At 43.0% G+C, this 27155-nt stretch overlaps 1 protein-coding gene across 3 annotated transcripts in view; it reads right to left on the reverse strand.

Annotated features, from left to right (window-relative positions):
* Window positions 1-27155, reverse strand: part of NRK (Nik related kinase) — an 86356-nt gene that overhangs the window by 22545 nt on the left and 36656 nt on the right. For 2 of the 3 annotated variants that reach the window (XR_003944931.2, XM_030228824.2), the window contains exons 7-20: window positions 24991-25121; window positions 23220-23274; window positions 21104-21182; window positions 20239-20414; window positions 18459-18531; window positions 17870-18065; window positions 16369-16533; window positions 15483-15644; window positions 12026-12175; window positions 6722-6853; window positions 6016-6083; window positions 4824-4939; window positions 2353-2450; window positions 1853-1980 (exon numbers count right to left, since the gene is read on the reverse strand). Coding sequence is in view for 2 of the 3 variants with exons in the window: in XM_030228824.2 (XP_030084684.1) it covers window positions 1853-1980; window positions 2353-2450; window positions 4824-4939; window positions 6016-6083; window positions 6722-6853; window positions 12026-12175; window positions 15483-15644; window positions 16369-16533; window positions 17870-18065; window positions 18459-18531; window positions 20239-20414; window positions 21104-21182; window positions 23220-23274; window positions 24991-25121 (1729 nt within the window). In the remaining variant the exon portion in view is untranslated. The remainder of the gene's footprint in view (window positions 1-1852; window positions 1981-2352; window positions 2451-4823; window positions 4940-6015; window positions 6084-6721; window positions 6854-12025; window positions 12176-15482; window positions 15645-16368; window positions 16534-17869; window positions 18066-18458; window positions 18532-20238; window positions 20415-21103; window positions 21183-23219; window positions 23275-24990; window positions 25122-27155) is intronic. The other variant, XM_030228825.2, reaches the window with a different exon arrangement.

Genomic DNA, 27155 nt, shown 5'->3' on the forward strand with positions numbered 1-27155 from the left:
TCCATCTCTTGCAGATGTCCCAAGAGTAGCCCTGCTGGGCGCCTCCAGGAAAGCTGGAGTGTGGGTATCAGGTGCTGTGCCACAGCCCAGGCAAGAACAGGAAAACACAGGTTGATTTCAGCAACCCACTAAAACTTGGCCCAAGGTGCTTCAGCCAGAGCCCCCTCAGAAACACTCCAGAGTGCAAGGGGCTTCAGATCCTACATGCATTAGAGAGCAAAATACCCCTAAACCCTTCACTTTATCCAGAATATGCAGTTTCAACACTGGCTGCTCCTTTCAGTCAGGATCACTATCCTATTTGCTATTTATTTGGCATCAATCAGGATATACTTCCTGAAGTATCTTTTAATATAAATGATGTTCATCCAGGATGAAGGGACTTTGTTGATATCAAGATTACACCTATGATTTTACAGGGGCTCTTGCAGTGGGTTGTGTGCACAGGAAGGTAAATGTGACAAGGAGCATCCTAACTGCACCTCTCCAGAGGATGGGTGGATCTCAGACACAGAGAAGATGCAAATAACAAATGCAGAGTTCCAAAGGCAGTGATACCACTCCTTCAAATCATACAGCATGCAAGGATCACAGCAATCTGACACTTACACAGCAAAGTCATTGCTACAGGGCAAATCCATATTTTTATGTAGAGTCTTTCTGAGGATGAATTCTACGACCTAGAGTGAATAAAACTTTTTACAGATCAGAATAAGGTGGTTTAGAAGAGGATCAGTAGGAAAACAAAGGCATTACAGTAAAAGTCAGCTCTTTCAGGTGCACTGAATAGGCGACAAGATTTTTAACATTCTTTTTCCTCATCTCAGCCTTGAAAATGAACTTCAGAAATGCAAATGAGGAGCATATGCAGGTACAAAAATTCTACCTCTTCAGAGCAGCAGAGGGGAAAGGACTGGTACCACCCCAACACAATAACCTGCCAACAATGCTCCAAATCTGGGTATCTCTGCCTAGCACCTGACAAAACTGCATTTGCAATTTTGTCAGAAGAGCAAGAGCCCCATCCCAGAGAGCTCTGTGGCCCTGGGATGCACTTAAAAGTAAATCCTAAAAGCTGAATTAAACTGAAGTCTCTTTGCAAGAAAATCAGAAGTTTCATTCACCAATACTAAAAAATGTTTCTGTTTGCTGTTCCTGACCCCCTGACTCCCTTCTCTTGGAGTAGCAAGCTATTCTTGCTCCACTACTTCTCAGCAGAATACACATTTTACATGACAGGTAGAACAGCACAAGATGTCAGTCACAAAACCAGCAAGATAAACTGGAAAGCTAGAGAGACACAGTTCAGGTGGGATCAGCTGGAAACCACAGCAGATGCAGAATGTCAGTATTAAAAATACAGAACATTTTACAAAACCATCTCTCTTTTTCATTAACAGCCCTGGTGAAGAAATCAACTTTTCAGTGGCAATTATTTCTCCCAGAGTGAAGGGACTATGTGATCTCAGGGGTCATGTGTGCCTTGTTTTCTCCACTGTAACCTGTATTTGTCATGAAGGCATACAGTTTTTACAGTTTTGTTTCCCTCTCCTTTTTTCTTTCAAAAATTACATGTAAGTGTAGATCAATGTGAAGTAATCCCTATAAAAGCACTACCCAGTATATCCAGTTAAAACAAGACATTTCCTCATTGTCCAAGGGCAGCAAGTCATCAAAGTGCATTATTACCCTGTGCACATCTGATAAATTGCTTAATTACAACCAACACAAATGAGTGATAGTAACTTCAAAGGAGGGGGAGAATTTAGGCATGTCTATTTCTAGACGTTTAGAAGTGTGTAACAAGAATAATATTATTATTAATAATAATAATAATAATAATCAAGCCAACCTTGTATGGTTTGTGTCATCTTCATCACTGCTGCTGCTGCTGCTGCCTTCATCACTTGAGGAGGAATAGTCTGCTGCTTTTAACAAGGAGTTGGCACTGTCCTTCACCTTGGCAAAGGAGCCTGGACTCTGAGCAAAGAAAACTCAGCTGAAGAACCCATTGTTAAACAGCACCTGCTGTATTTTACTGTCCCAGCATACACAGTTATGGTCACTTCCACCCCAAAAAAAGCTTTACTAGGAAGCTGAACTGATTCTGTTGGTCCGTCACAGGTGGGTATCTCACACAGGAAAGTGACTTGAGCCAAAACTGGACACTCTGCTGAGGACCTGAGCTGGACACAAGTCAGACCTGGACTGAGAGCAGGGAGCTTGAGCCAGCCTCACACACCCCTCGGGCTGACTCATGAGTGACAGCAAACTCACACACCAAAACAGAGCTGTCTGCACAGTGAAAACAATGAACAAATCAAAAATATCAGTGGATTTAAAAGAACCTACTGCAATCTGGCCTGGATGAGAAACTTTTTCAGGCTTCTGATGCAACTGCACGTGGTTCTGGGACAAAACATTCTCTGCCTTGGCCAGTCCTGGATTCCCTGGGGGTAAAAAAAACCCAAAAGTTTCTTTTTTTAAGTGTACATGCAGCAGGTGAGAGAGCAGGACAAGCACACATAGCGAGGACCCAAAGCAGATACCAGTCTCTGCTGACAAACTTCTCTTTTCTCCTTTGTTGCAAAGGAAAATCTCATTGTTTGTTTCCCAGTGGTTCTAGAAGCTGCAATATTACATGCATAAATTGATACTGATGAACTTTAATGCAGCAAGCAAACCAAACCCTTGGTAACACACTCCCACTGCACATCAGCCAGAGCTCCATGAAAAGGGAGCAGAGGAAAAGATGAGGGCATCCTAATCCCTTCCTCTGATCCTCTTCTTGAGGAGAGAGAGCTCCTCACATCACCAGCTGCTGGTCACACTCCAGCACCAAGGGGCCGGGCAGCTATTTCCTGTGACTGCAAGAAAGCTCAGGAGCCTGAGCCCCCCTGCACACCTCTGGGAGAGAGGTGCTGCCAAGATTTGGCCTTCATAAAACTGTTACACAAAAACAGTGCAAAATGATTTTCTAAACCCAACTGGGTGAGGGCAAACAGCTGAGCTAAACTGCAAATCTGCCTGTGAAATGTGGGCCTCCCACTGCCTGCAAGCACTGGGAAAAGCAAAAGAAGCCTTCAAGGGGTGCTCTGCACATAACCCCTGACACAAGGGAAAGGAGGGAAAGCCACTGTCCCCTCATCCTGCCCTGGGACACACTGGCCAGCTCAACACTTGTCTTTTTCAGCAGTTCCTCCCATGACTACCCCACTGTTACCAACAGGGCTCCTTGTGAGTTAAGGGGGGAGAATTCAAGCTCAGACAAATGAGGATTCCTATTTAGTAATTTAGTTTTGTCACAATGGTTTCATGTCTTCATCCATTTTGCAAAGCTTTCAAAACTCACAATTCCTTACTGGTCAATAAGCAACTAAGCAACTCAGCAGAACTATTAGCTTTAAAGTATTTATAGTCCTTTCCTCCAATTCATTATCCCTGTGGGTTTGGGAAAGCAACAAACTCCATCTGAAATGCCATATGCCAGAACTAGCTGTAATTTAATGACACTTAAGAACTCAAGGAGACAGTTTAAACCACAAGGGAGGTTTTCTATTCTTTCCAGTTCTGGTGAGATTTTTGCTTCCCCATGCCAAAATAGCACAGGAGTTACACATCACATGGACTCTGCAAAGTTGAGCTGGGCTGTTGCATGTTGTTCAACTCTGTTATTCAAACACAAAATGACATAAGAGCAAAAAGAAACAAAACCCAAGCAATTTAAAGTGTGCTTTGGGTTTCTCTTGAAGAAAAGCTTCCTATTCTGTGTAGCTAGTAAAAGCAAAACTGGCTTGATTGTGTAAGTGTAATAAATAAGCAATTTGTTCTCATTTATCAAGGGCTTTTAAATTAACAATGTAAACCTCCATATAAAAATAAATGACCTCATAAGATCACTGGGGTGGTTTCAGAACATTTTTTGCATCCACCCTGCTTTGACTTGGATTCCTCATGTTCCCAATCTTTAGTGGCCAGCCTGGATGCAAGGCCTTGTGACACACCAGAGCTCTGTGAGGGGCTACACAAGAACTGCCCTGCAGCTGACCCAGAGGAAACACCCATGGGAGTAGCAAGAGAGGAAAAAAGCTGTCCACTTCTCCACATCCCCATCTGCCAGAACCTCAGCAACCAGAATCTGTACTGCAAAAAACGTCACAACCACAAGCAAGCTGCTACATTCCTACACCACTACCACTGTCAGCAAAGGAGATTACTAAACTGTACTTTGTCTATATCACATGGTTTTATCTTCCTTTTAACTTCTAATGCCCTTTTATATTTTCAATTCCACTATCTTTTTGCACATAAAAGAATATTGGAGAAATATTTCATAATGTGTTGTAAGGAGAGAATTATGTTTCCTTTTGCCAGTATATTATTAGAGTGCAGAAATATTAATGTACATCAACTGCTCAAGTGTATCACCTTATCAGTGAGCAGTGCAAAGAGCAGAATTTGCCAATGAGTGAATATCAGTATTGAATTACATCTGTATTTCTGGAATGTTGGCTCTGCTGAGTTTCAATTGTGTCACCAACTGCAACAGAAATGATTTTTTTTCCAATTCTTAATTGAGGCAGTTCAAATTTTCCATATGAAAATATATTCACAGTCACTTTTCTAACTCAAAAGAGTAAGCACTTATATTTTAGGAGCATGGACCATAAAATCCAGAGGGCTTTCAAAAGTCTCTCACCAGAGGATGTCATTAAAAGGACATATCCCATTTGCAATGCAGAACTTGACACCCTGCAGAAGACCATTTCATGTGACAGGAGTTTAGCACATTTTGACTGATGGATCTTTGACTTAGGAATCACCTGAGGTTGACCAGCTGCTCTGATGAGATCCCATCTCCCACTGCTTGGTGCCAGGAGTGCTGCTGCTACTGTTCAGCTTCAGAGCATGTCCCCCAGGGGATGACTGATGAGTGTTACTGAACAGAAAGACAAAAAGCAGATGAGACTCTTGTGTGCTGAAACAGAGACTGGAACAGAGCTCCTGCTGTTACAGTACGAGGTCACACTCTGGAGAACTAAAAGTTTATCTTCATTGCTGCTCCAAGCAGGGCCACCCAGGAGTGAGAGGAGATGATGGAGGGGACAGTTTCCTCTGGGCACTCATCCTGGGAGACTACAGAGATTCCCAAGTCATTGCAAAATATCCTTCTATATTACATCACCCTTGGACTCTTCAGAGTCAAGTGTTAGTCCTGATTCCAAAATCTCATGGCTTTACAACTCTAGAGAACTGCTCCTCTACCTTCCTAGAAGATACAACAGCAGTCACTTACCACTGGAGAAAGAAATGCATTGGACAGTAAAATAAACTGCCAAGCCAGAAACCCAGAAACCCAGTCTCAGAAGTCACTCATTTGACTGACAATTACTTATACATTTCTATTCTGCTTTGCCTCCTGTAATTCCCAAGTGGGGAGCATTTAGGGCTTGATTTCACTTGAAAGTTATTTCAGACAATGTTTCTGACTCTGACTCATCAGAAATGCTGCACATCACTTTGTTATTTCAGCTAAATCTACTTCACTTTCCAGTCTCTCCAACCCATTCTGTTCCCTGATTAGACATCCAGTGGGGGCTGCCCTTTACTGCTGAGCTCTAGACATCCTTGGTCTTTTCTCCTGGGATATGAAAAAAGTATACCAGCCTTAAGGGCAGACTGCCAAAATTGTCACAATATATCTACAAGCTGCCTGTTCAAGCTACTACAAAACAAGCAGCACAAGCTGTAATTGAAAGTGCCTGTACAAGGAGCTGAGGTCAGACCACCCCCCCCACTCTCACCAAAGCATCCAGACACCTGACTGTCCTTTGGAACCAATGCCACTGGCACTGAGGTAGAGCATCTGCCAGATACTTCAGTTCTTCTACTGACAATAAAGCAGCATTAAAAAATTACTTTAAGCATGAAATGCAGTATAAGCACAGTGTATGTGTACAAACTATACAGTGTAAGTTTAGTTTTAGAATAAGCATAAAACACTTGAAAGCTTACCTTGAAAGGCATCTCTGATGGCCAGGCTGATCCCTGCTGTAAAATTTTGAGGTTGTCCTTTCTGGAACCTAAAAGATTTAAGCAAATATTTCAAGGTTGCTATTGATATTTTAATAAATAAACCAAGTCAATAAACCTAATGCTGTCTCCCGGAGGGACCCCATGACACAGCAGAGGAAAGACTCCTCTCCCTGAGCAAACAGAAGATCTCAGGTGACAAACTGACCAAATCCCCACGGCCTGTCTCCCTGCAATGTCGGTGGGAAGGAAGGAGGGGCTGAGGGGAGAAAAAGTGTTTTACTTCTCATTATCCTTCTCTGACTCTATTAATAATAAATTTACTTTATACCTTTAAATTTGAACCTGTTTTGTCCTTAGAGTGTCTTCTCCCAGTCCTCATCTCAGCTCATGAGCCCTTGGTAATTTTTTTCCCTCTATTCTGCTCAACTGAGAGCAAAGGATGATGAGTGAATGGCTTTCGTGGGTGCCTGACATTTGGCCAGTGTCAAACCACGACATACACATACACATAAACCCACACCACCAACCTCCCTGTAAATTTGCATCCCACTTTCTAGATCAGTGTGACCCAGTTCAGACACAAACAACGAGATTTTCAGAGTTTCATGAAGTGTAGAGGGTGGATACTCCACACAGTGCAGTGCAATCTCCCCCAGGAGTGCCAAACACCCCGAGTTTTACCCACCTTTGGGGGCTGCTCTTTGCTGTGGCTCGTGCTCCAGAACACGTCGTCCTGCCCAGGGCTGAGTGGAGCTGTCACCATGTCTGACAGGGAGCTGCTGTGGTACACGTCCTTACTAGCCCGGAAATTCTCACACTTGAAACAAACAAAACACGTGGTGAATTGCACTTCCCTGCCTACCTAACAGGTTGCAATCTCAACAGAGATCAATGATTCTGCCTTGGAGATTAAATATTTACTAAGCATAGCAGGAATATTGTGCCTGGATAGAGCCCTACTCGCAGTGAGCTGTTCATTTCCATCATGTTAGCATGTTAGACACAAATATCCCAAGGTGAAGGGTACAACAAAAAGAAATCGTAAAAAAATCTATTCTCTCTGTGTATATACATATAGACACACATACACCCCCCTTTCTTAAATCTGTGGAGAAGCAAATAGGTCACTGGCAATGCACTGGGAGCTAACTACCTTGATGATGAAAAAAATGCTATGGAATCACTACATTTCCTTCAAACCTGGACAATGCTTCCACTGCAGGATTTCCATAGTCTAATCACTGTGGGAACCCACCTCCCCTATCTTAGATATTGACATCCAAGCTATTCTTTGCATGGCCACCACCAACCCACAGTCAGTGGAGGCAAATTGCCAGCTGCAAACACTTTTAAGTACTCCAGTGATTATGACCCCTTGGTCCTCCTCTGAAACAAACTTTTCAATTACTTGAAAAAAAGAAAGAAAGAGAGATCAAACGTGAGAATGCAGTAAGAAAGAATAAAATTATGCTCAGATTACACCTCATGGGTGGTCAAGTCCAGGTGATTCCATTGCAGCCACCTGTGTTTAAAACATCTCTAAAGGTGTCCAATTAGAGCATTAGGACAGCAAAAACCTCAATCACAGCATGGGAAGGGGAAGGAATCAATTTAATTCCTTACAAAGTCTTGACTTTAAGGGAACAAGAAGTAAGTGCAAAACTAAAGCTAAAATATTCAACATTTGCTTCTCTGATTTTTTCTGGATGTAAAAAGAAAAAAATCTACACTCTGATGATCTGCTACCCCAGTGTCTGCCAAGGAGGAAGAAACTGAGAATTAAATGTGTCAGCTGAAAGTACTGCTTCCCTGAAATGAGAAATCCTCTTGGACACCAGACCAAGACAGAGCACACAGAAAGTCTGTCTGAGCTGGGCCTGTCTGCAGGGCAGATTCTGCTATGCTGGAATCAGTTTGAAATTACAGAAATAGAAGAAGTATTAGAGAAATGCCTGAAGCTTTACCACTCTGTGCTTCACCTCGTCTGATCTCCCATGCAATGCTAGGCCAGGGCTCTCTGGGAGGTGCCTCTTCCTCTCACACATGGCAAGATCAGCACCTCCAACATTTGGAGGCCTAAGAATGAAATTTTATCAGAGTTCAAACTCCTGTGTCCCAACTGAGTTACTGCACCTTAGACCAGAGGCACTTACAGTACACTTTCCCCAAAGAATGACTTAGATGAGTATTTTATTGATTTATCAGGTAAGTCTGTAAAATTCTCCCGTTTCTCCATCCCAAAAAGTAAACCACAGTAACTAGAACTTCACACAGCTTTCAAGAAGATAATAGGGTTATGAACTCTCTGTACCTGTACAAGACTGAATTTCATGGGAACAATGTTCAAATGTCAATTAAATATTGACAGGAAGTAATTCCAAAACTCGATAAAAGATGTCAAAGATGTCTCATTGCAACCTCCCAGACCTGCATGGCAAAATCAACTGCCAAAACCAGTTTTGAGAAGTTCACTTAGTTATTCAGGTGCTTTCCCTGACTTTTTGGGACAATATGTTCTGTTGACTTTCTTAACAGAAAACAGCTTTTTCAGCACTTGTAACATAATCTATGTCCTTTCAAAATACCTTTTTATCCAACAAGATTGTTTCTAATAACAGTTTTTAGTTAACCAGAATTATTGAGCAGCAAAATGCTCACCTGAAGAAATTCATTGTGGTTATAGAAACAGGTTTTGTAGCAGGTGTATTATTATCAGAATATAGGAGGATTTTCTTTTCCTTGCCGCTTTTTCAACAAGATACATATATTTCTTTTTAAATTCCAGCCTTTGAGTCCTGCTGATTGCCAGAAAACTATTTGTGTTTAAAAGCATGGATAAGCTTTGCTGAGTCATGATATAAGTGACTGAGTGAATAGAAACCCTGCCCAGTACAGCAGCTCCATGTAAAGCCAGGAACAGACACCTGCTTCCACAAGCAAGCCCAAACCACCTCAGAAAACCCCCAAAATGAGTGTTTCATATTCTTCTTAGGTTTGCATAGGGAAAAAAATTTAAACCCCTCTACCTAACAATGATTCTAAACAACTGAGATTTGAACTTTAAATTGTTTTTCTTGTAAGTAATATCTAAAGAACAGCATTTCTCCTCAAGCACAGAAAGCATTGGTAGAGAAAGTGTTACCTACAGTGTGTCCTCAAACCATAAAGGGACACGTAACCGAGCTAAGGGAAAGAACACTTTGATTCACAAAATGATAACGTAAGGTGATACGGCACAAAAGACTCATTACTAGAGCTAGCTCAAAACCATTTTGAAGCAAGAAGTTTTAAAAAGAGGCTGTGCTGCTTTTTGGAGGATGCCCAAGTTACTAATGTGAACTGAATCTACATAGAGAAGATAGATTAAGTGCAAGTGTTGTTAGGAAACAGCATAAGGAAAAGGAATTTCTTAAACTTCTGAGCAGGTTCTCTGGGATACTAGGGCACTCCACAGCTTTACACACAGCTAGCTCTTGTAATATTGTTACACTTCTTGTCACATCACCCTACAAAATAGAGAATATCTATCTAGCAAATCCTATAGGAAAACCACAAGAGTTAATTAAAACTGGAGCTTATTTCCACTAGTCAGGCTGCAGAAGATGCTGGGCAGGAGATCAGACTCAGTGACTTTGTTCAAGAAGCCTCTGTGGAATTCTGCAAGCAGTCCAAACCAGCTCATCCCACACCACCACAACCAGAGAGCCAAATCTGCTGTGTACTGCAGCAAACACAAACCTGGTACAAAGCAGGTGGAACTGGTACTCTCTGAATCTCACATTTCCCTCAGCAGACAGAGAGGATGTAAGGCATTGAGAAATCATGCTCCTTTCACCATAGGAGCTGTGTTAAGTTTTTCAGTGAAACAATTCTGAGAGAGATCTGGGCATACAGGATGTGCCATAAGATGTCACAGAATATGATTTTTGAAAATAAGAAGTAATTTTTGTCTGAGCAGAGCAGTGCTGGCAGATGATCTCTCTCTGACAAACCTGGCTGGAAGTTCTTCAGTGCAGCATCTGTGATGAATTCAGCTTGCATTTTAACTCCACAGTTCACTTTTGTTTTAAATCAACTAGGCACCCACATACTGAATTTCTCAAGTATATTTTTTTGGTGGTTTTTAATTTTCAGGTGACCACCTCACCCATCACTTGTATTGCCTAAACACCTCATGCAGTTAATGCAGGCAGCGTGTCCAAACATGCTGCCATTAGCAGCAGCAGCTGCTCCCAACCAGCAAAGGGAAAAATAACCCTTCAGGGGATTTATAAATTACCCATTGAAGTTCATGTGGACTCCATGTGAACACAGCAGGCAGCAGCAGCACAGATTGGCTTCTCCCTGTCCACATGCACTGTCAGCTGGAGCTCTGCCTTGTGAGGGGGTACCAGGGCACCTCCCAGCAGAGACTGAAATCACACAGCAACCACTGTGCATCACTTGCTGCTAGAATCCTTAAGTAACACCATCACTCTGAACAGCTTACATTTTCTGTAGAGTAGTCTCCATCAAGAAAAGTGAAAGAAGTTGGTAAATACTGCTTCATTCCTCATCACTCCCCTCAGCAACTTGAAGAGGTGCTACAAATTGGGAAAGCACTGACAGGGTGCAGAGGAATGATCACTTGTCCCAGGTGAAGCAGCCTCTCATCCCAGAAGTGGCTCCCAAGCAGGACAAGACTATCCTCTGTACAGCCACTGTACTCCTGCAGAATCCCAAATGCCCTGCAATAAACTATGGATGCTCCCACTGCTATTACAGGGCTGAAATATTTGCCTCAGGGAAGCTGCCAGCCTCTGCCCAAGGCTAAGCTACAAATGTCCTTCTTGTAGACCTTGCAATAGCTCTCCAGTGATTTGATGCTGCAAGCCAGGCCATCAACTCAGCCCACTTACAATACTCGTGACTTGAAACAACAAACAGGCTCTGGAAAAAAAGGATGTGAGAAGACAAACATAAATATTTTTCCAGGTAAAAGCTATCAGGGGAAATGAGGCCTTTCTGCTCACAACATCTGTTTCTGGTGATTTTTCCATCATCACCAAACAGCAAAGCAACCTGAAGAGGAAAGGCACAGGGAAGCTTTGACTCAGAGACACTAAGAGCCAGCTATTATCCACCTCCCAGACTCTGAGATTTGCTCCAGGGCAAGAGGCAAAGCATCATAAGGGAGAGCTGCTTCCCTAAATCCTCCTCCTGGGGAATTTCAGCTACTCTGGTATCTGCTGGGAAAGCAGCAGATACCAGAGTAGCTGAAATTGGTGAGCTGCAGGCAATCCAGCAGAGTCCTGGAATGCACAGAGGGTAACTTTTCCAGCCAGGTGATAGGCAGCCCTGCCAGGGGGGATGCAATACTGGTCCTGAGGGTCACCAGCACAGGGGAGCTAATCAGTGAATCCAAGGCTGGAGCAGCTGGGGCTGCAGTGATCACACACTGGTGAAGTTCATAGTCCTGAGGGATATGGCTCAGACACAGGGTGAAGTTAGAACTCTGAATTTTAGGAAAGTAAGGAAATAAATTCTTATGATGAGGGTGGTGCAACAGTGGAGAAGGTTGCACAGAGAGGCTGCACATGCCCCAACTCTGGAAACATTCAAAACCAGGCTGGACAGGGCTCTGAGAGACCTGATCTAGTTGAAAATGTGCCTGCTCGTGTCAGGGAGGTTGGGCTAAGTGACTCTTAGAGGTCCCTTCTGACCCAAACCATCCTATGACTCTGTGACCTTTCATGCAGGATGTTCACCTGAAGCTCATGCCAAGCCAAATCAACAAGGAGTTTAAGAAACATTTAGGATAATACAGCCTGATCTCATAGTAATAACCCATAATTGCAGGTATGCTCAGAGAGCCATACAGGCCCATGCTGCTGCTTGGTGAGTCAGTGTGACGTGCCCTGAAAGCAGCTGAGCTGCCCCCAATAACCCATCCTCCTCTGCAGCCTGTTGTGCCTAGAACCACCCCTGCCCTCCCCAGGCTGTGCAGTACCTGCACGAGCAGGGCTCTCTGTGGGGCAGGGGTGCAGGGGCTGGAGCTGCTCCCGGATCCCATCCTGGGCTGCGCGGTGGCCTCGTGTCCCAGCGCCGCTGGCCACAGTGAGGGCTGCATGCTGTCACTCTTCTTGGCTCGGTCTTCAGCCTGGGAAGGACAAAAGCAGCAGCACACTGCACAGAGAGCCCCAGTCTGTGGGCTGGATGCTGTCTCATGGCAGCACAGAGCACACCACCTCTGATGGACCTTCCCACCAAGGAGGACAGCCCTGGCACACCACAAACCACCCTTTCCTCTCCATTTGCAACCCTTCCTTCTCCATCAAGTTTCCAAGCTGCAGCAAGGAGAGGGGCTTGAGTTTCCATCTGCTGTATTCTAGGCCACTCCTTTGGTTGCAGGCTGAGACTTTAGCTGGGAGGAATCATCTGTCTATACTTTCTTATCTTTGACAACATGCAGCCTGTTTTGCTGTGCATTAATTACCCCTTTCCACAGCATTGACATTACTGCACATTGCTTTCTACCTTAAAACACTTTCAACATTCTGCCTTTTGGTATGTTACTTGTGAGAAAGACTGAGGAACATGATCTAGAAGGAATAAATTTCCTGAGGGCATTGCTCATTACAAAAGTCTTTATCCTGTGGTTTTGACCTCACTACACTTTTCAATTCTGTTCAACATGACTAATTCCCATTTTATAATGTAAATCTTTAGCATATCCTCTGATTCAACAGCCTGGAAACAGCTCTACACAGTAAACTAGAGATTAATGCCATAAAAATACCCTGTATCTGTGTTAGGGTGGGCATTCTTAACAGTATCTCTCACTATATCTGGATGTTTGTGCCTGTATCAGAAAGGTAAGCATATTCTTAGCACAGCCTCGAAATTGCTGAGGACATGGAAAATTATTCTTTGTCTCACTGTGGAAAAAAAGAAGACCAAAACCTAAAAAAACCCCTGTTTACTAAAACAAGAAACCACAGCCAAACCATGAAATTCTAGCTCCAGTGAACACACTCTTGAGGCCACATTTTCATTACCTGCAACTTGTAATAATGAAAGGCAAATTTTACTATAAGCAAGGAAGAAAATGTAAAAGCCAGAGATGATAATTCATCCCCGATCTCTGTGCCCAAGGGGAGCTGGCATGAAAGGCTTTATGATCCAGATGCAAACTCATGCAGGTGACACTTTGGGCTTCCAGAACTGATGCCTACCCCATCCAGGCACTGAGCTAGCTTGGAGTCTGCCTCCCAGCTCCTTCACTCTGGTGCTGGTGGGACCAGATTCAGCACAGAGTGAGCTCACATCTGGGCACAGATGTGCAGGGGAAAATGTCCTGACCTGCTGGGGACAGCACAATGGGATAAGCACAATGGCAAAGACAAGGAAGTCCCAAGAGAGAGTTCTGCACCACCAAACTTGAGGCTTTGCAGGGCTTTAGGATTTTTCGTTTGTTTTTAATGTCTCAATGAAACTATAATTGTCGAGCTCTTCTGTGTATTGATGACCGGTCCTAGAAATGGGAGCCCTAAAAAGTACGAACAAACTCACTCTTGAGTAGGCTACCACTGTCTCCATGCAGGTTCCTCTCAACAGAGGAACTAACATCTCTCTGGCTAATGAACTGGAAAAGTTCAGTATCAACAGGAGCAAAATCACTGACTTAACCCTGTTAAAAACAGTTACAACTTTAAAGCATTTTTAGATCATTGCAAATAGTTAAGACTGCTGACAAAGAAGTCTCAACCAAAAAAGGCTGCACCACCAATTATCAATTTAGTGGAAGGATCTGTGACTTCCAAGAAGTTCTAAGATTAGGTAAATAATATTGTACAATAGCCTTAAAAACTCAAACATACTGTTGCAGCCATAATGACAAAAGTCTCATGCTGGGAACCTAAAAAGCAAGTAATCTGCAACTAATTACACTAAATTAAAAGTTAACAGTGACTGCACACCAAATTCTTCATTTTGCTATCAAGGAGTAATTTACAAAACACATGCCAAAAGAGGAGATGAGTATCTAAGACAGTATTTTATTGGGTTTCTTTTTCTTCTAACTACAGTAAAGTAGAAAATAAATTAATCATCAGAGTTGCATTTTCACCCATTAAAGGCCTAGAAAAGGCAAAGCTTTTCTATTGACTTTGATGTTGTGTATTTAGAAAAAGCAGCTTACTTCTCTGTCCACACTCAATTTGCTCCTCAGCTGGAATAAAACCCAGCCCTCCATCATCAAACAAATACTGATTTCAAGAGCAGTTCATTCAAATTTCAGTAACGATTTGCTTAATCAGTCAGTACAATAAAGCCTTTAGAACCAGGGCATTTGTGGTTTTGACAGTTAGGTTGTACTTCAAACAGAATTACTCTCATTTTCACAAACTGCTCTTCTAACAAGGAGCTTAATATCTTTTGTTTTCCTAACTTCATGCTGCGGCTTAGCTGTTTGTAGACTCTATTCAGTTACTGAAATTCATCATTTCACCAGTTCGAGCAGTTACATTGAACTATTTATCAGTACAGGACATTTCAGCCCAGGGAATAGTTGCAGCACACACACACACAAGAAGATGACAAAGATGGCAGCAGCAAGGTGTTAAGAAGCTGCACTGCATTTCTCCTATTTACATGTGCATCAGCTCTCCTCATACCTCTGTTTGGGCATTTTGGGAAGATAACTGCATTTTGCCATAACTTCACAGAACATCATATCTACTCTTCTACTGAGGAAGCACCTGTGAGCTGTTGAGATTTTGACCCAGACTTTAGTGACAAAACAAATCCCACACCAGCTGTAGAACTGGGTTAACCAGTTTGGATTATATAAAAAAGCATGCTAGGAATGAGGAGATGGAAATGGACCCAGAGCTTTTCAAGACATGGTGACAATGACCAGAATGAGTTGATGGGTAGAAATACTGTCAGAGTTAGCAAAGGAGGAAAATGGACTGCAGTACAGACTGACTATATGTGGCTATCCTGATCCATCAAACCTTATCCTGGGACGTAAAAACCAAGAAAAGGCATCACAGCCTGCTTGCTGGGGCACAGATATCTGTGTCAGGAGGCAGGATGCTGTTCTGTGCCTGGGTCAGTTCTGTGAACCCTAACATCAGGCAAAGACCTCTATTAAATCTCAGGTGGTATTACCTTATTTCATGCCTCTCTGAAAGACAAGAGAATGACACCTATTGACCAGAAGAACCTCATTTGTTCTCTCAGCAATCAAACCCTTCCCTTAACTCAAACACAAGCGATAGAACAATTCTTTCTTTCCCTTAACCTCTGAGTATTAATGGAAACTGAAGTCTGTAGCATAAATGTGTAGAAAGACAGGTCAAGCTCCAGATGTAGGTTTAAAGATCAGTCTGCTCTCTGCTTCAGCATTCCTACAGCATCATAAACTACAAAGCACTGAAATGCTGCCCTGGCCAAGACAGTACCTCTTTGCTTGTGCTGTTTGATGGAGGATGCACCCCTGCATTTGAACTCTTGGAAGGCTCTTTCTTCTTCTGCTTGTGGTCATGCTGGAGAGACAGCAGCTGTGTCTGATCTTTGGGGAGGGTTCTGTGCATCTTCCTGTTGTGCTGCACATCTTCCATCTTCTGAAAGCAGAGAGTGATGAACCTCAGAGACAACGATGCCTTGGAGGACAACCAAGTTGTCTGCTAGAAATAGTGGCTTTTCAAAGAGCAAAGTGACCACAATTCCAGCAGGGCTGACAGAAGAGTCAGAACCCTGAGCAACAGGAAGAATACTTGGCTTTTTAGACAGCAGGTCAGAAGATCATATTTGTTCTTTTTACTTTTACTAAAACCAGAGGCCTTTAATCAAACACTGCATGCTTCTGTTTGATTACAAATCAATATGCAGCTGAAACAATAGAAAAACATTGTGATCAAGGTGACAGACTTGATAATGACAGCTCAGCATTAAAATTAACCTCTGCTCCACTGTTTTTGTGGAAAAGAAATGGTCCAGGTTACAACATGAATGCAAAATGGGGACTGGAGATGTAAGCTTAGCTTTCGCTGAGGCTGGAAGCTTCCAGGGTAAAGGAATTGCAATCAGACCAATTCAGCACAGAGGAACAGCAGGGACAAAAGTGGGAGAGGCAGTGTCCCTGCTGCAGATATAGAGGGTGACTCAGTAACATCTAAGTCAACTCAAAGGAAGGCTAAATCTGAGAACAAGAGGCAGTAAATGCATTAGTGAAGTCCCTCCTTGGCCCATGACTCAGAGGATAGGAACACCCTCAGGGAACTGAGAAAGACATCAGATACAGAACAGGGAGCTGCAAACTGCTGTCAGCAAACACCCTCTTCATACCTGCTTCTTTTCCAATTTCCTCTGTCCATCTACTATGAAGTATTCATCTTCCACAGCCCTTTTGTCTTCTTTGCCCCTTTCCTCTTTCCTCTGACTGACTTTCACCTCTGGCCACCTCTGTTCACACTCCTGCTGCCTTCGTAGCTCCTGCTCTCGCCTCTGGTGCTGGAAGAAATCCAGGGAACAACATTGCTTATTTTACTTTACTTTAGTACCCACCAGTTACTCATGCCAGGGCTCATAAATCACAAGGCCCATTTCCTGCTCTACAGTCACTAAAGGGGGGACACCTGACACACTACAGAGCAAAAGTGGGCAGGGACAAGCAGGGACAAGCAGTCACGGTGACTGCCAAACCTGAAGTGAAACCTCTGCCCTTTGGGCAGCCCAGGGCAGATCTGTTATTTATGAGGCATGTGAGATCTCCCTGACAACTGACAACTAATCTAATGACAAATGTCTTCCCAACATTTCAAGAAGGAAGGGTTTTTTTCCCAGAGTGTTCCCATTTTGCTGGAGCAGAACTGTGCTTCACAGATGTCAGCTCTGAAGTGTTCACACAATGCTCAAGTTATGTCAGATACAAGAGAGAAGAGACACGTTGGTGATTTTTGTGTTGTGCCACTGCAAAAGAAAAACTGAGGGGCAGAAGTGTGTCCAGAGAGGGACAACAGAGCTGTGGAGGAGTCTGGAGCACAGGTTTGATGAGGAGCAGCTGAGGGTGTTCAGCCTGGAGGAAAGGAGGCTATGGGGGGACTTTATTGCTCTGCACAACTCCCTGACAGGAGGCTGCAGCCAGGTGGGGGTCAGGCTCTCCTCCCAGGTAACAAACAAGTGGTGCCATGGCAAGTTTAGACTGGATATGAGGAAAAAATTGTTTACTGAAAGGCTGGTCAAGCATTGGAACAGACTGCCCAGGGAAGAGATGGAATCAGCTCTCCTGCAAGTGTTGAAAAAAGTATGTGGATGTGGTACTTAGCACCAAGATATAGTGGTGGACATTCAGTGCCAGGTTAATGGTTGGACTGGATCCTAGAGGTCTTTTCCAACAATAATAGTTCTGTAATTTTATGATTTAGCTCTGCCTCTAAAACAACAGCGTGTCAGGCAGCTGAAAAGGCAATCAGCTGTCTTTAAATATCTTAAACAAAAGCAGGACCAAGACTCTGGACCAGACCAACAGATTGCAAACATATGAGGAAGAAATAGGGATCTCTCACCCCATCTGCCAGGGCTACCACCACCAAACCTACTCAAGCAAAATGCCCTTCCCCTTCTGCTCACAGAGTTCAGGGCAGGTTATCAGCAGGAAAAGGACAGAGTCCATCTAAAATCCATGTTCTGTGTTCAAAAGTGACACAGGTCTCCCAAGGTGCCAGACTACAACCCAGGGCAAGCAGACAATTTAACACAGCCCTCTTGCCCTGCAAAGCCTATTCCCTACATGCACATTTTTCATTTGTGATGAGACATGGAATAACAGCACAAGCCAGCCCCCTACATCCTCCAGCCTCCTCCTCTGCTCCTTCTGCTGCTCGATGCGCTTCTGCCGCTCTGCCAGCAGCTGCTGCTTGTACTTCTCCTGGTCCTTCAGCTGCTGCTGCTGCCGATGAGGGTCTGAGCGGTTCTTGTTCTCCTGCTGCAGCCTCAGGAACTCCCGGCGGAGAGTTGACTCCCCTGGGAGATTAACTATGGAGCTGAAACAAAGAGGAGGTTTCTACGTGACAAAACATAGCATTAAAGAGAGAATAGAGGTGCTTTGAAAATGTTTGCTGCCTTGCGTTAGCAAATCATGATATATCTCCAGCAGTTGACTCTACAGCCACACCTGGTGTGCTACAAACCAGCCTGAAGCTGATTATTGGGTCCTTCATTTGACAGCTTCCCCCCTCCCGCAAGCAGCAGCTTATTACAGACATTCTATACTCAGCAGTTATGTTTGACAGCTACAAAACAGTTAAAGCTACCAAAGGGGACCCAGGAGATTAGGGATTCAGAGCAAGTTAAAAAAGCTGTTCTGGCTGAGGAGAGCTGCCTTCAATGAGAACAGCTTGGGCAGTCAAATTTTCTATTTCAGTAATAAAATTAACCTTGGTTCTCCTTCATCTTCATTCAGCTCATCATCTTCCTCCTCACTTCCACTGTAATCATAGTCCGTTTCTTCTAAAACAGAGAATAAACAAACACCAGGGGAGGATGCTGTTATCTAAGACATGATCTTGAACATCATCTCTGAGCATTCAGCCTGAACTACGGGCTAAGGAGGAATTGGAATTTGAGGGGCTGAGGGAAGGCAAAATATCCTTGTACATAATTCAAAATCTAGTTCAGGTAATGATTCAGGGCAGCCCCTTTACACACACCCACCTTTTCCCGGGACTGACTGTATTGGTTTTGCAAAACTAACCTACTTCTATAATCTGAAACAAATTAGGCTAAACCCACAGAGAAACCCAACCCCCACAGCACTACCAGCAGAGGGGTTTTTCAAAAAGACATTTAGATAGGACATAAAAGCTTGCACTGCCCTGCTCTGCTGTCATGGCTATGCTGAGGTCATCAGTAAATCCAGGTTTGCTTTTGTACCAAAGGGAATAATTAGGCAAGCAAAAAAAAGTAAACAAAAACCTAATACTAGTTTTAGCACAATGTTTTAAAAGATGACCCATGCTTTTAAAGACTGACATGAAGGCAGTTTTTATGGGATAGTTTCAAACTGGTCCTACCCTGCATTGTTGGCTGTAGTACATACTAAATTGTCACTTCATTGGTTTTGAAGTTACTATTTTAAAGTGTATAGTCTGGCAATTCTCCTATTCTCCTTTTCAGAGGAGTTTTGATGAAAAATAGCATTTTCAGGTCAAAATATAACTGTTTATGAAGAAGTGACATTTTGCACTCACCCACCCCTCTTAAGAGCATTTGTGAGAAATTCCAACTCACTATCTTTCCATTTCAGTGTGCCTTGAGATTCACAGCTGAAAGAGGTGGCAGAATTTGCACCTACTACTGGAGTCAGTAAATCTACTTTGCAACAGCAATTTCATTTAAGATGCAAATACTCCTGTTGTCAAATCAGAGCATTTATAAGACACCTTCTAACACCACAGTGCTTTCCCAGTTTGCTCTCACAGTCCCTGATCCTCACAGCATTTCTGGCAGTATAAAACATGCTGAAGGGGAAAAGGGGAGAGAGGGCAGGGTCATTGGTCAACAGACCACTTGTCCCTGTCCCCTTTGCACAGCCTTTAGTCTGCCATGCACAGGCATTTTCATAAGTATCACCCCAATTCCTGCACTGCTTCTTCCAGATTTTGCTCTGAAGGGTAAGCCTGGCATTTGGAACAAATATGAATTATCTTTTTCTTCATACACACTGTGAAGGAGTGATTCATTATAACACCTGTATTTTACTGGAGCGTGGAGGTCTTCTCCAGGTCTCTTTCGTGCAGTCCATTTCAAAACACTTAAAGAGTCCTGCCGCCCCCAAAGAACTCACAAGACAAAATTATATGGAGATCCAACAGGTAAATTTGGATCTGGGACAGAAATATGAACAGAGAGACAAGGAAACACTTGTGGAGCACTGCTGAAGAAAGCAGAGACCCAGACTTCACTTGGAGTCCGTGCTCCCTGCTAGCACCAGGGCTGCTCTCAATAACTCAAGGTTCAAGGACTTCAGCACTAGAACACCATTAAGGACCAAGGCTTCCACCAAGAAATCTTCAAAATGGCCCCACTATCGAGGACAACACTTTCTCAGTTTTCCTGGTTCTAGTCTTTCAGCTGCATCTGCCTTGGGCTCTGCTTTCAAAATCTGAAGAGGACACGCTCTCTGAAGTGTCCTTTATTTTGGTTTTGCCGTGTTACCCTTTTCTCCTTTTTTCTTCCTTGTCCTGTCCAGGTGGTCCTTCAGCATGATGCGCACTTGCCGCTCGTTCTGCATGTCGCGGATGAAGGAATGCTTCAGCAGGGTCTCCGTGGATGGACGGTGCAAATAATGCTTTACAAGGCAGCTCTCAACAAAATTTAGGAACTTCTTTGACCTAAAAAAGATCAGAACAGTGGAGAAAGACCAATGATGCTTTTCATCTTGTGGACCAAGCACTACCTGAGTGGTGGAAAGCACTAACGTTGCAAGGTTTCCTTCTACATTGGAACTGAGAGAAACAATTTTGAGTTCTGTCACCAGTGAGACTCCTGTGACCAGCACAGTGCTGAAGGTGAACTCCACCTCACCCCCTTCTAAGAGGAGTTGTTACCTTGAATTTACATCCTGATCAACAAAACCACAATCTGGCCAACACAAGCCTTTCAAAAATGCCCTTGACCTTTTGATAAGCTGAAGATTTTCTTTACACACTTAATTTAAAACAAAAAGTAATTCTCTGTAGGGCAGGTGACTGCCATTAGCCCCAGAATGTCCAAGCAATCTGATAAAGCCCTGACCTCAAGCAGCACATCTAAGCCTTCCTTGCTTACCCTGCAATTTTGGCCACAGACACCAAAATGAAACAACTGCCACAGTTTAAGCAGAGTTCAAAAAGAAAGGTGTTGCTTCCCAAAGGTCAACTATATCTGCCCTTTGGCTCAATCCAGCTCATAGAAACAGCTTAGGAATCACCTCCTAGATAACTAAATAACTTAACAAAATCATTGTTTCTGGACAAGAAAGCTTAAAGCCCTCCTAAGCCCAAGTGCAGCAAAAATACAGGTTTTTTACACATCTCTTTACCATTTTCTGGATTTCAACTTTGGGGGCGGGTTCCTTGGGATGAGGAAGAGTGCTCTCATGGGATGCATGTCACACAGGGCTGCAAAGGAAACCAGAAATTATGGAAGGATGCATGTACCCCCTGTGACCTCACTTCCCACTTCCAACCTCACAGCATTCTCCCCAGAACCCCACCAGGAGCCAACCAAATTCACACTACAGCCAAGACATCAAGTCTCTGAGTACACAGAGATCTCCAGCTAAAAGAGAATCAAAAGAAAGGCTGCAAGGCAGGAACAATTACAACTTTCTTCATATTTTTTATACATACAGCTTCAGAAGGACATAAAAAAGGTCATATTTCCCATACACAAAAGCGTGTTTGCACATACACAGAAGTTAAAGCTGAGATTCAAATATTTATCTAGTTATTACGTCTGGCTTCTGGTTTCAGATAAATTATAAGCTCCATTTTAACCAAACTCTGCCACATTTTTCATGGCATATGAGAAAACCCAGGATGAAGAAAAGCTAATACAAAGCACAGAGCTCACAACCAGCCCTGTAGCACAGAGCAGAAGGACAGAGTGCACATTTCAACCATCCTGGGCTCTGGGAATGGGAGCACCATAATCAGGCAATCTGCCACAGATTCCACCCCTGCATTCAGAAGCTACCTTCTCTCCAGCCCACTGTACTTCTCTTCAGGGCTACTGTTGTGTAAAGCTCAAGCTACATGGAACTCAAGAGAAAGCAAATACCATCACATCTCATCTATCCCAGGCACTTTGAATGGAATTTTGAGTGTGCTCTATCTGGCAGGGAGAAATGTCGAGGGTAAAAGGTTTTCCTTTACCAAACAGAGCTACTGAATGACAGCTGATAGGAATTACATGGAGGCTGATTTCTTATAATATTTACGTGTTCAGCGTGATGCTCTTAACTGAAATGAACTTAAAGCATCACAGAACCAGCAGAAGTAAGAAGCTCTGGTAAAGCTTTCCCTACCTTCTATTAATTTCTCTGTCTGCCTCCACCTGCCATTCTCACATTTGGTTCTGGCTTTGATGTTTTCCTAGGTATGTTCAATAGTACATGATATAGTGGCAATGAGGGACAGAAGTCTGGTTTCCAGCTCTGGGTCCCAGACACTGTTGTACTACAGTAAACAAAACACAAGGCAACAGAATATAATCCACAGTATTTCCCTGTCAAAACTGGGGAAAACATCAAATACATGAGGAACTGGCATGCAAAATTACAAAGTCTCTCCCAAAGAAAACTCCCATGGACTCGTGTCTCGGGACTAAGCTTCAGTCAGGCTAAAGCACAGGGTCTGAAAGTGCTCCTGAACTCCAGCTGGCTCCTGCTAAAAACCAAGTCTGATGGGAGAACAGCCAAGTGGGTTGTTTAAAAACAGCCTACGTGCTCTCAGGCTCAGGCCAGAGTTTGATGGATTTCATCTCCCTTGCTCTCAGCACTGACCAGACACCCCACACATCCCATCTGCTCTGCAGGAGCTGGGCAAAGCCACCAGCCCTCCATGCCAACAAAAATGCACAAGGACTTTGCACCCACAGATCTCTGCCTGACCTGCAAGAGGCTCTCTGGGGGAGTGAGGGGGCAGCAGGCTGTGAAACTGTGGAATCTGCTGTTGGGCTGAGAGTGTGGTCATGGATCAAAGCCATTACAATTCAAAGCCATTAAATGCCATATTAGTACCAAAATCTGTCAGAAACAAGTCAGTTTCAGAGTAAAAAAATAACCTTTAGGCCTACCTTCTTCCATTGCCATAATTCTTTTTAGTGACCTAAACCCAAAGGCACTCCTGATAATATTTTCTGCTAACATATCAATCACTTCTACTTAGTTGTATCCAAAGGCAGCAACCAACAAACTGATGCTAATGAGAGCTTTAAGAAAAGAAGTTTTGTTTTCCCAGGAAATAAAGGCAAGGAACCAAAATACAGACTGAAAGAGTATAAAAGGAAGGAGAAAGCAAAAGAGCCCAAATGAGATAAAGTCACAGAGTATTTGTAAAAATACAGACAGAACCAGAATTCTGTGCACCAGTGCACTAACCAAGCATGAGTTATTTTAGCACAGAACAGCCCCACCTTAACACCAAATCACTTACGAGGAGCTCCTTCAGCCATTTCAATAGCAGTGATTCCCAGGGACCACAGGTCACTCTGCAGGAAAAGAAACAATGCTCATTGCAGCATTCAAGCTTGGTTGTTTTGCTTGTTTGTTTTCTTCTTGGGTTTGGGTTTGGTTTTTTTTTTGTTTTTTTTTTTACAGCTTCCCTAGATCTCTCCTGGATCATGTTGTTTCACTTGGAGTGAAAAATATTCTGCTCTCTTCCCACTCCCTACTGAGCTTTTAGGAAACATGCTAATAGCCAGAAGCTTCCTATTCCCCATGCAACTCTGACCCATCATTTAAGCAGCCAGCCCCAAAATGCAGACCTTCTGCATTCAAAAAACAAGAGCCAGACAGAATATAGCAGGCACTGTTTAAATATATGTCCTAAATCTGTTTTCATGAGGCAGTAAGACACAGCAGTGCCTCACCCTTCTCCTTCTGGCCAAAAATAATTCTTGGTTTTAATGCTTGTTTCAGAGCAGTCATTGCTGAGTTTCTACACTGACAGAACAAGAATTGTAGTCAGGCCTTGGGGTCTGATTTTTTCCGTTCTAAGTCTCTAGTCAGACATTTTTGGGCACGTGAGAGATGAGTACATTGTGCAGTCAGATCTGTGCCACAATCTATGTTCAGCTCAGCTAACGGAGTGGAGTTGTCTTTATCAGCTGATCTGGCTGCCAAGGGCCAGGGTTTGATCATGGAAGGTGAACTGCAGCCACCATCAGCGTCTGTAAAAACTTCACACGTTTCCACTTGATTAATCATGTGCATTATTTCACTACTCTTTGTATCTAAATGTAGCCAAATGAGAGGCATGTGGCCAAACCAACTTGCAGAGCTTCTCTAAAACTTATGTTTTAAAAAAACAGAGTGACAGAAAACCTTCAAGGGTTAGAAGGAATAAGCCATTACATGAATAGCAGCTCATGCCCAGCCCAGCACTCTAAATGTAATTTTATCAGCAGAACCCTCTCAGTCCAGCTGCTCTGAACCCTTCACACGAGCTGAAAGCCAGCTCACATCAAAGTTTGTGGAGGGATTCAGCAACAAAACTGGTGGGGATTTCACAGATCCACAATCCGTACTTGTAATTAAGTAAATGACTGAAAATTAAGAGTCTTCAAGGGGTAGTCCTGCAGGTTTTGAGGACAGTGAGAGAAACATCCAGGCTACAAGGAGCTTTGGTTTGGAGTTCCAAAACATGAGAGGCAGACAGGTGTAAGGGAGGATGGCAGCAGTGTTTGCCCACAACTGAAATACAGGAAATCCTGTGCCCCAGCCACCCTGCCACTGACCAGAAACCATTCCAGGATGGGAAACCACTTGCAGTCACATGCTCGTGAAGGAGCAAAGGGATACTAATTACTGCCAATTAACTCAGGATTCACAGCTGAGTACAGAGCAAAACAGCTCTACCACAGTGTGCAGCAATTTGCCATATTAGTATTACACTACTTCAAGTATTCCTGTGGAACTCCTCCCTTCCTTTCTTTTCTATCCAGACCTGCAAACTTCTTTGTACTTTTTTTTTATTGCAGAGAAGTTCATGAAAGTGCATTTCATGTACTAAAAATTCAGAAAAAATACTCACAGTGAAACTTCACTCTTAAAAAGAGCTGCCACCCACATATTACAAATACTTCTGTTTGTACAGTTCTAGTATTATTGTGGTTTAAAAGGCAGGAAGTTTGAACTTTACAGATGAGCAGGATTTCAGCAATAACCCACATGTTTTCTTACCTTATGGAGTGTTTAACACTTACTCTGTAATCATAGGTGGAGTCTGGGTTCTCCTCACAAGCAATGACCTCGGGTGCCATCCAATATGGGGTGCCAATAAATGTGTTTCTTCTCCCAATTGTCCTGTCCAGCTGAGCACTTACACCAAAATCCACTGAAAAGAAAAGGGGAGGTAAAGAAACTAGCAAAAAGTTGTATCCACATGGCAGAGCATGTGCTTGGTCACTTTCATACTCTTTAGAACACCAAACCTTTGCCCTACAATATATATGAATATATACATGAGTATATATACAATACATGACATCTGAGCTCCTTCAGCATGTCTCATCAAATAGTTGAGATTTAACTGCCTCTTTTTTTCCCTTCTTTTTGACAGAAGAATTAAATAATGCTAAATTATTATTTAAATTATTTATGAATTATTTATCATGCTAAATCTGCCTGGTGGGTTAGAGGAATTGCTCTACAAGATTTTATGGAATAATTTATGCTTAATTTAAATGCTACACTGAGTAGGACTCAAGGTCTTCAACTAGACTGAAAAATAGTATCTACACACAAGGCAAATTTGGATGTGTCCAATAGAACCATTTGTGAAATCTGGAAAGAACCACCACATCACTTCATTCTGAGGTGTCAGGAATAAATCCTTCCCTATGTTCACACACTATCTCAGAACAAACTGGAGAATCTACTACTTTATTCTCATCTTAGATCACTATGATGAGTGAATCCTGTGGTTCTCTTTGTGCTGAAAAGGGTGGAACTTTCATAAGGACTGCACAGCAAAATGCCTTTGTTCACATATGAAAAGGGTCCAACAGTTACAACCAGTAATTATGTGATTTTATTTCTCTTTGAACAAAACCCCAAAATACAGTAATTGTATCCACTGGGATGGCATTGGAGTGGTATTCACAGAGGAGACAAAGGAGGGGGAAGAGAAGGACTGAAAGGAGACAGCCCCTAGGTTACCATCAAGGGACAGATTTTCTTATTGATGCTGTCTCATTGCAGATTATCTGCAAGCCAGAATCATTTGTAGTGCTATAGGTTCATGTGGCTGCTTAGCAAACCTTCTCCAAGAAGATGGACCTGACCTTTGGGATCATTCTGTGCTTCTGATGGGAAGTGCACACTCTCACACTGAGGTGGAACAGAACTGAACTGAGAACCTCTTGGCTTTTGAGCTTCTTTGCCTTAAGACACATGAGCTAAATCCCTCTGGAAACAACTTTTTTTCTTCTTTTTTAAAATCATTATGCTCAGTAAATCTGTTTAATTTTTACCCAGAGTTATAAAGGATTAACTGTTTTGTCAACCATGTGAAGAATGGTGGAAGTAGTAACTACACAAGACCACAAAAACACAAAACACCCCCATCTTACCTGTTTGAACAGGGAACAGTTGACAATTAGCACATATGATTTAGAGACTACAAGCAAAATCCTGCCTTCATTGAATTTGACAGCACAAGTCCTTTTGACTTCAGTGAAGCCAGGTTTTTGCCACAAGGTTAAACCATCATGAAATTTAAAGTACCTATTTTTACTTGCTCCAACTAAGCATGCTACCCCCCACCCACAAGCCATGTTTATTATTTATTGTTTTCCAACTCTACAGTGAATAGTTTTAGTTAAAGAGAGAGGGACTGTAAAGATCATCACAAATAAGAAGTGATGCCCTTGAGATTTCTCCTTTAAAACACTTGCCTCTGATGTCTTTCCAAAACATGAAAGACATCTCAAGAGAGATACGTACTTGAGTTTAGTTTTAGGAAGTCAGAAGTTGTCAACACTGACATGTCACAGCAATAAAAGGAAATGAGTAAACCCTCCAACTTTTCTGAGAGATGACTGTTATTCAGTGGTAGACCTCACACAGGAGTAATTCCACTTATTGACAGATTTATGCAAATCTCTAAGACCATTTCCTTTAGAAAAATGGATCAGCAAAATTTCTTCTCCCAACTTTTTCACTCTGGAAGTCTTTTGCATGCCAGGATCCTCTGTGAAGGCCTGATGGTGCTGTGAATTCCTGGGCAGGCTCTGTGTGTGACTGCCTGTGCTGCCCTCAGGCTGTGAGGGACACCCTTGCAGAACAGTTTACATTTTACTTTGCAGAACACTTTACATTTTCAACTCTTTCTACATTACACACACCTTGTAAGCACAAGCATGAATGA

Source organism: Serinus canaria, chromosome 4A (genome assembly GCF_022539315.1).
Source record: "Serinus canaria isolate serCan28SL12 chromosome 4A, serCan2020, whole genome shotgun sequence".
Taxonomy (NCBI): Eukaryota; Metazoa; Chordata; class Aves; order Passeriformes; family Fringillidae; genus Serinus; species Serinus canaria.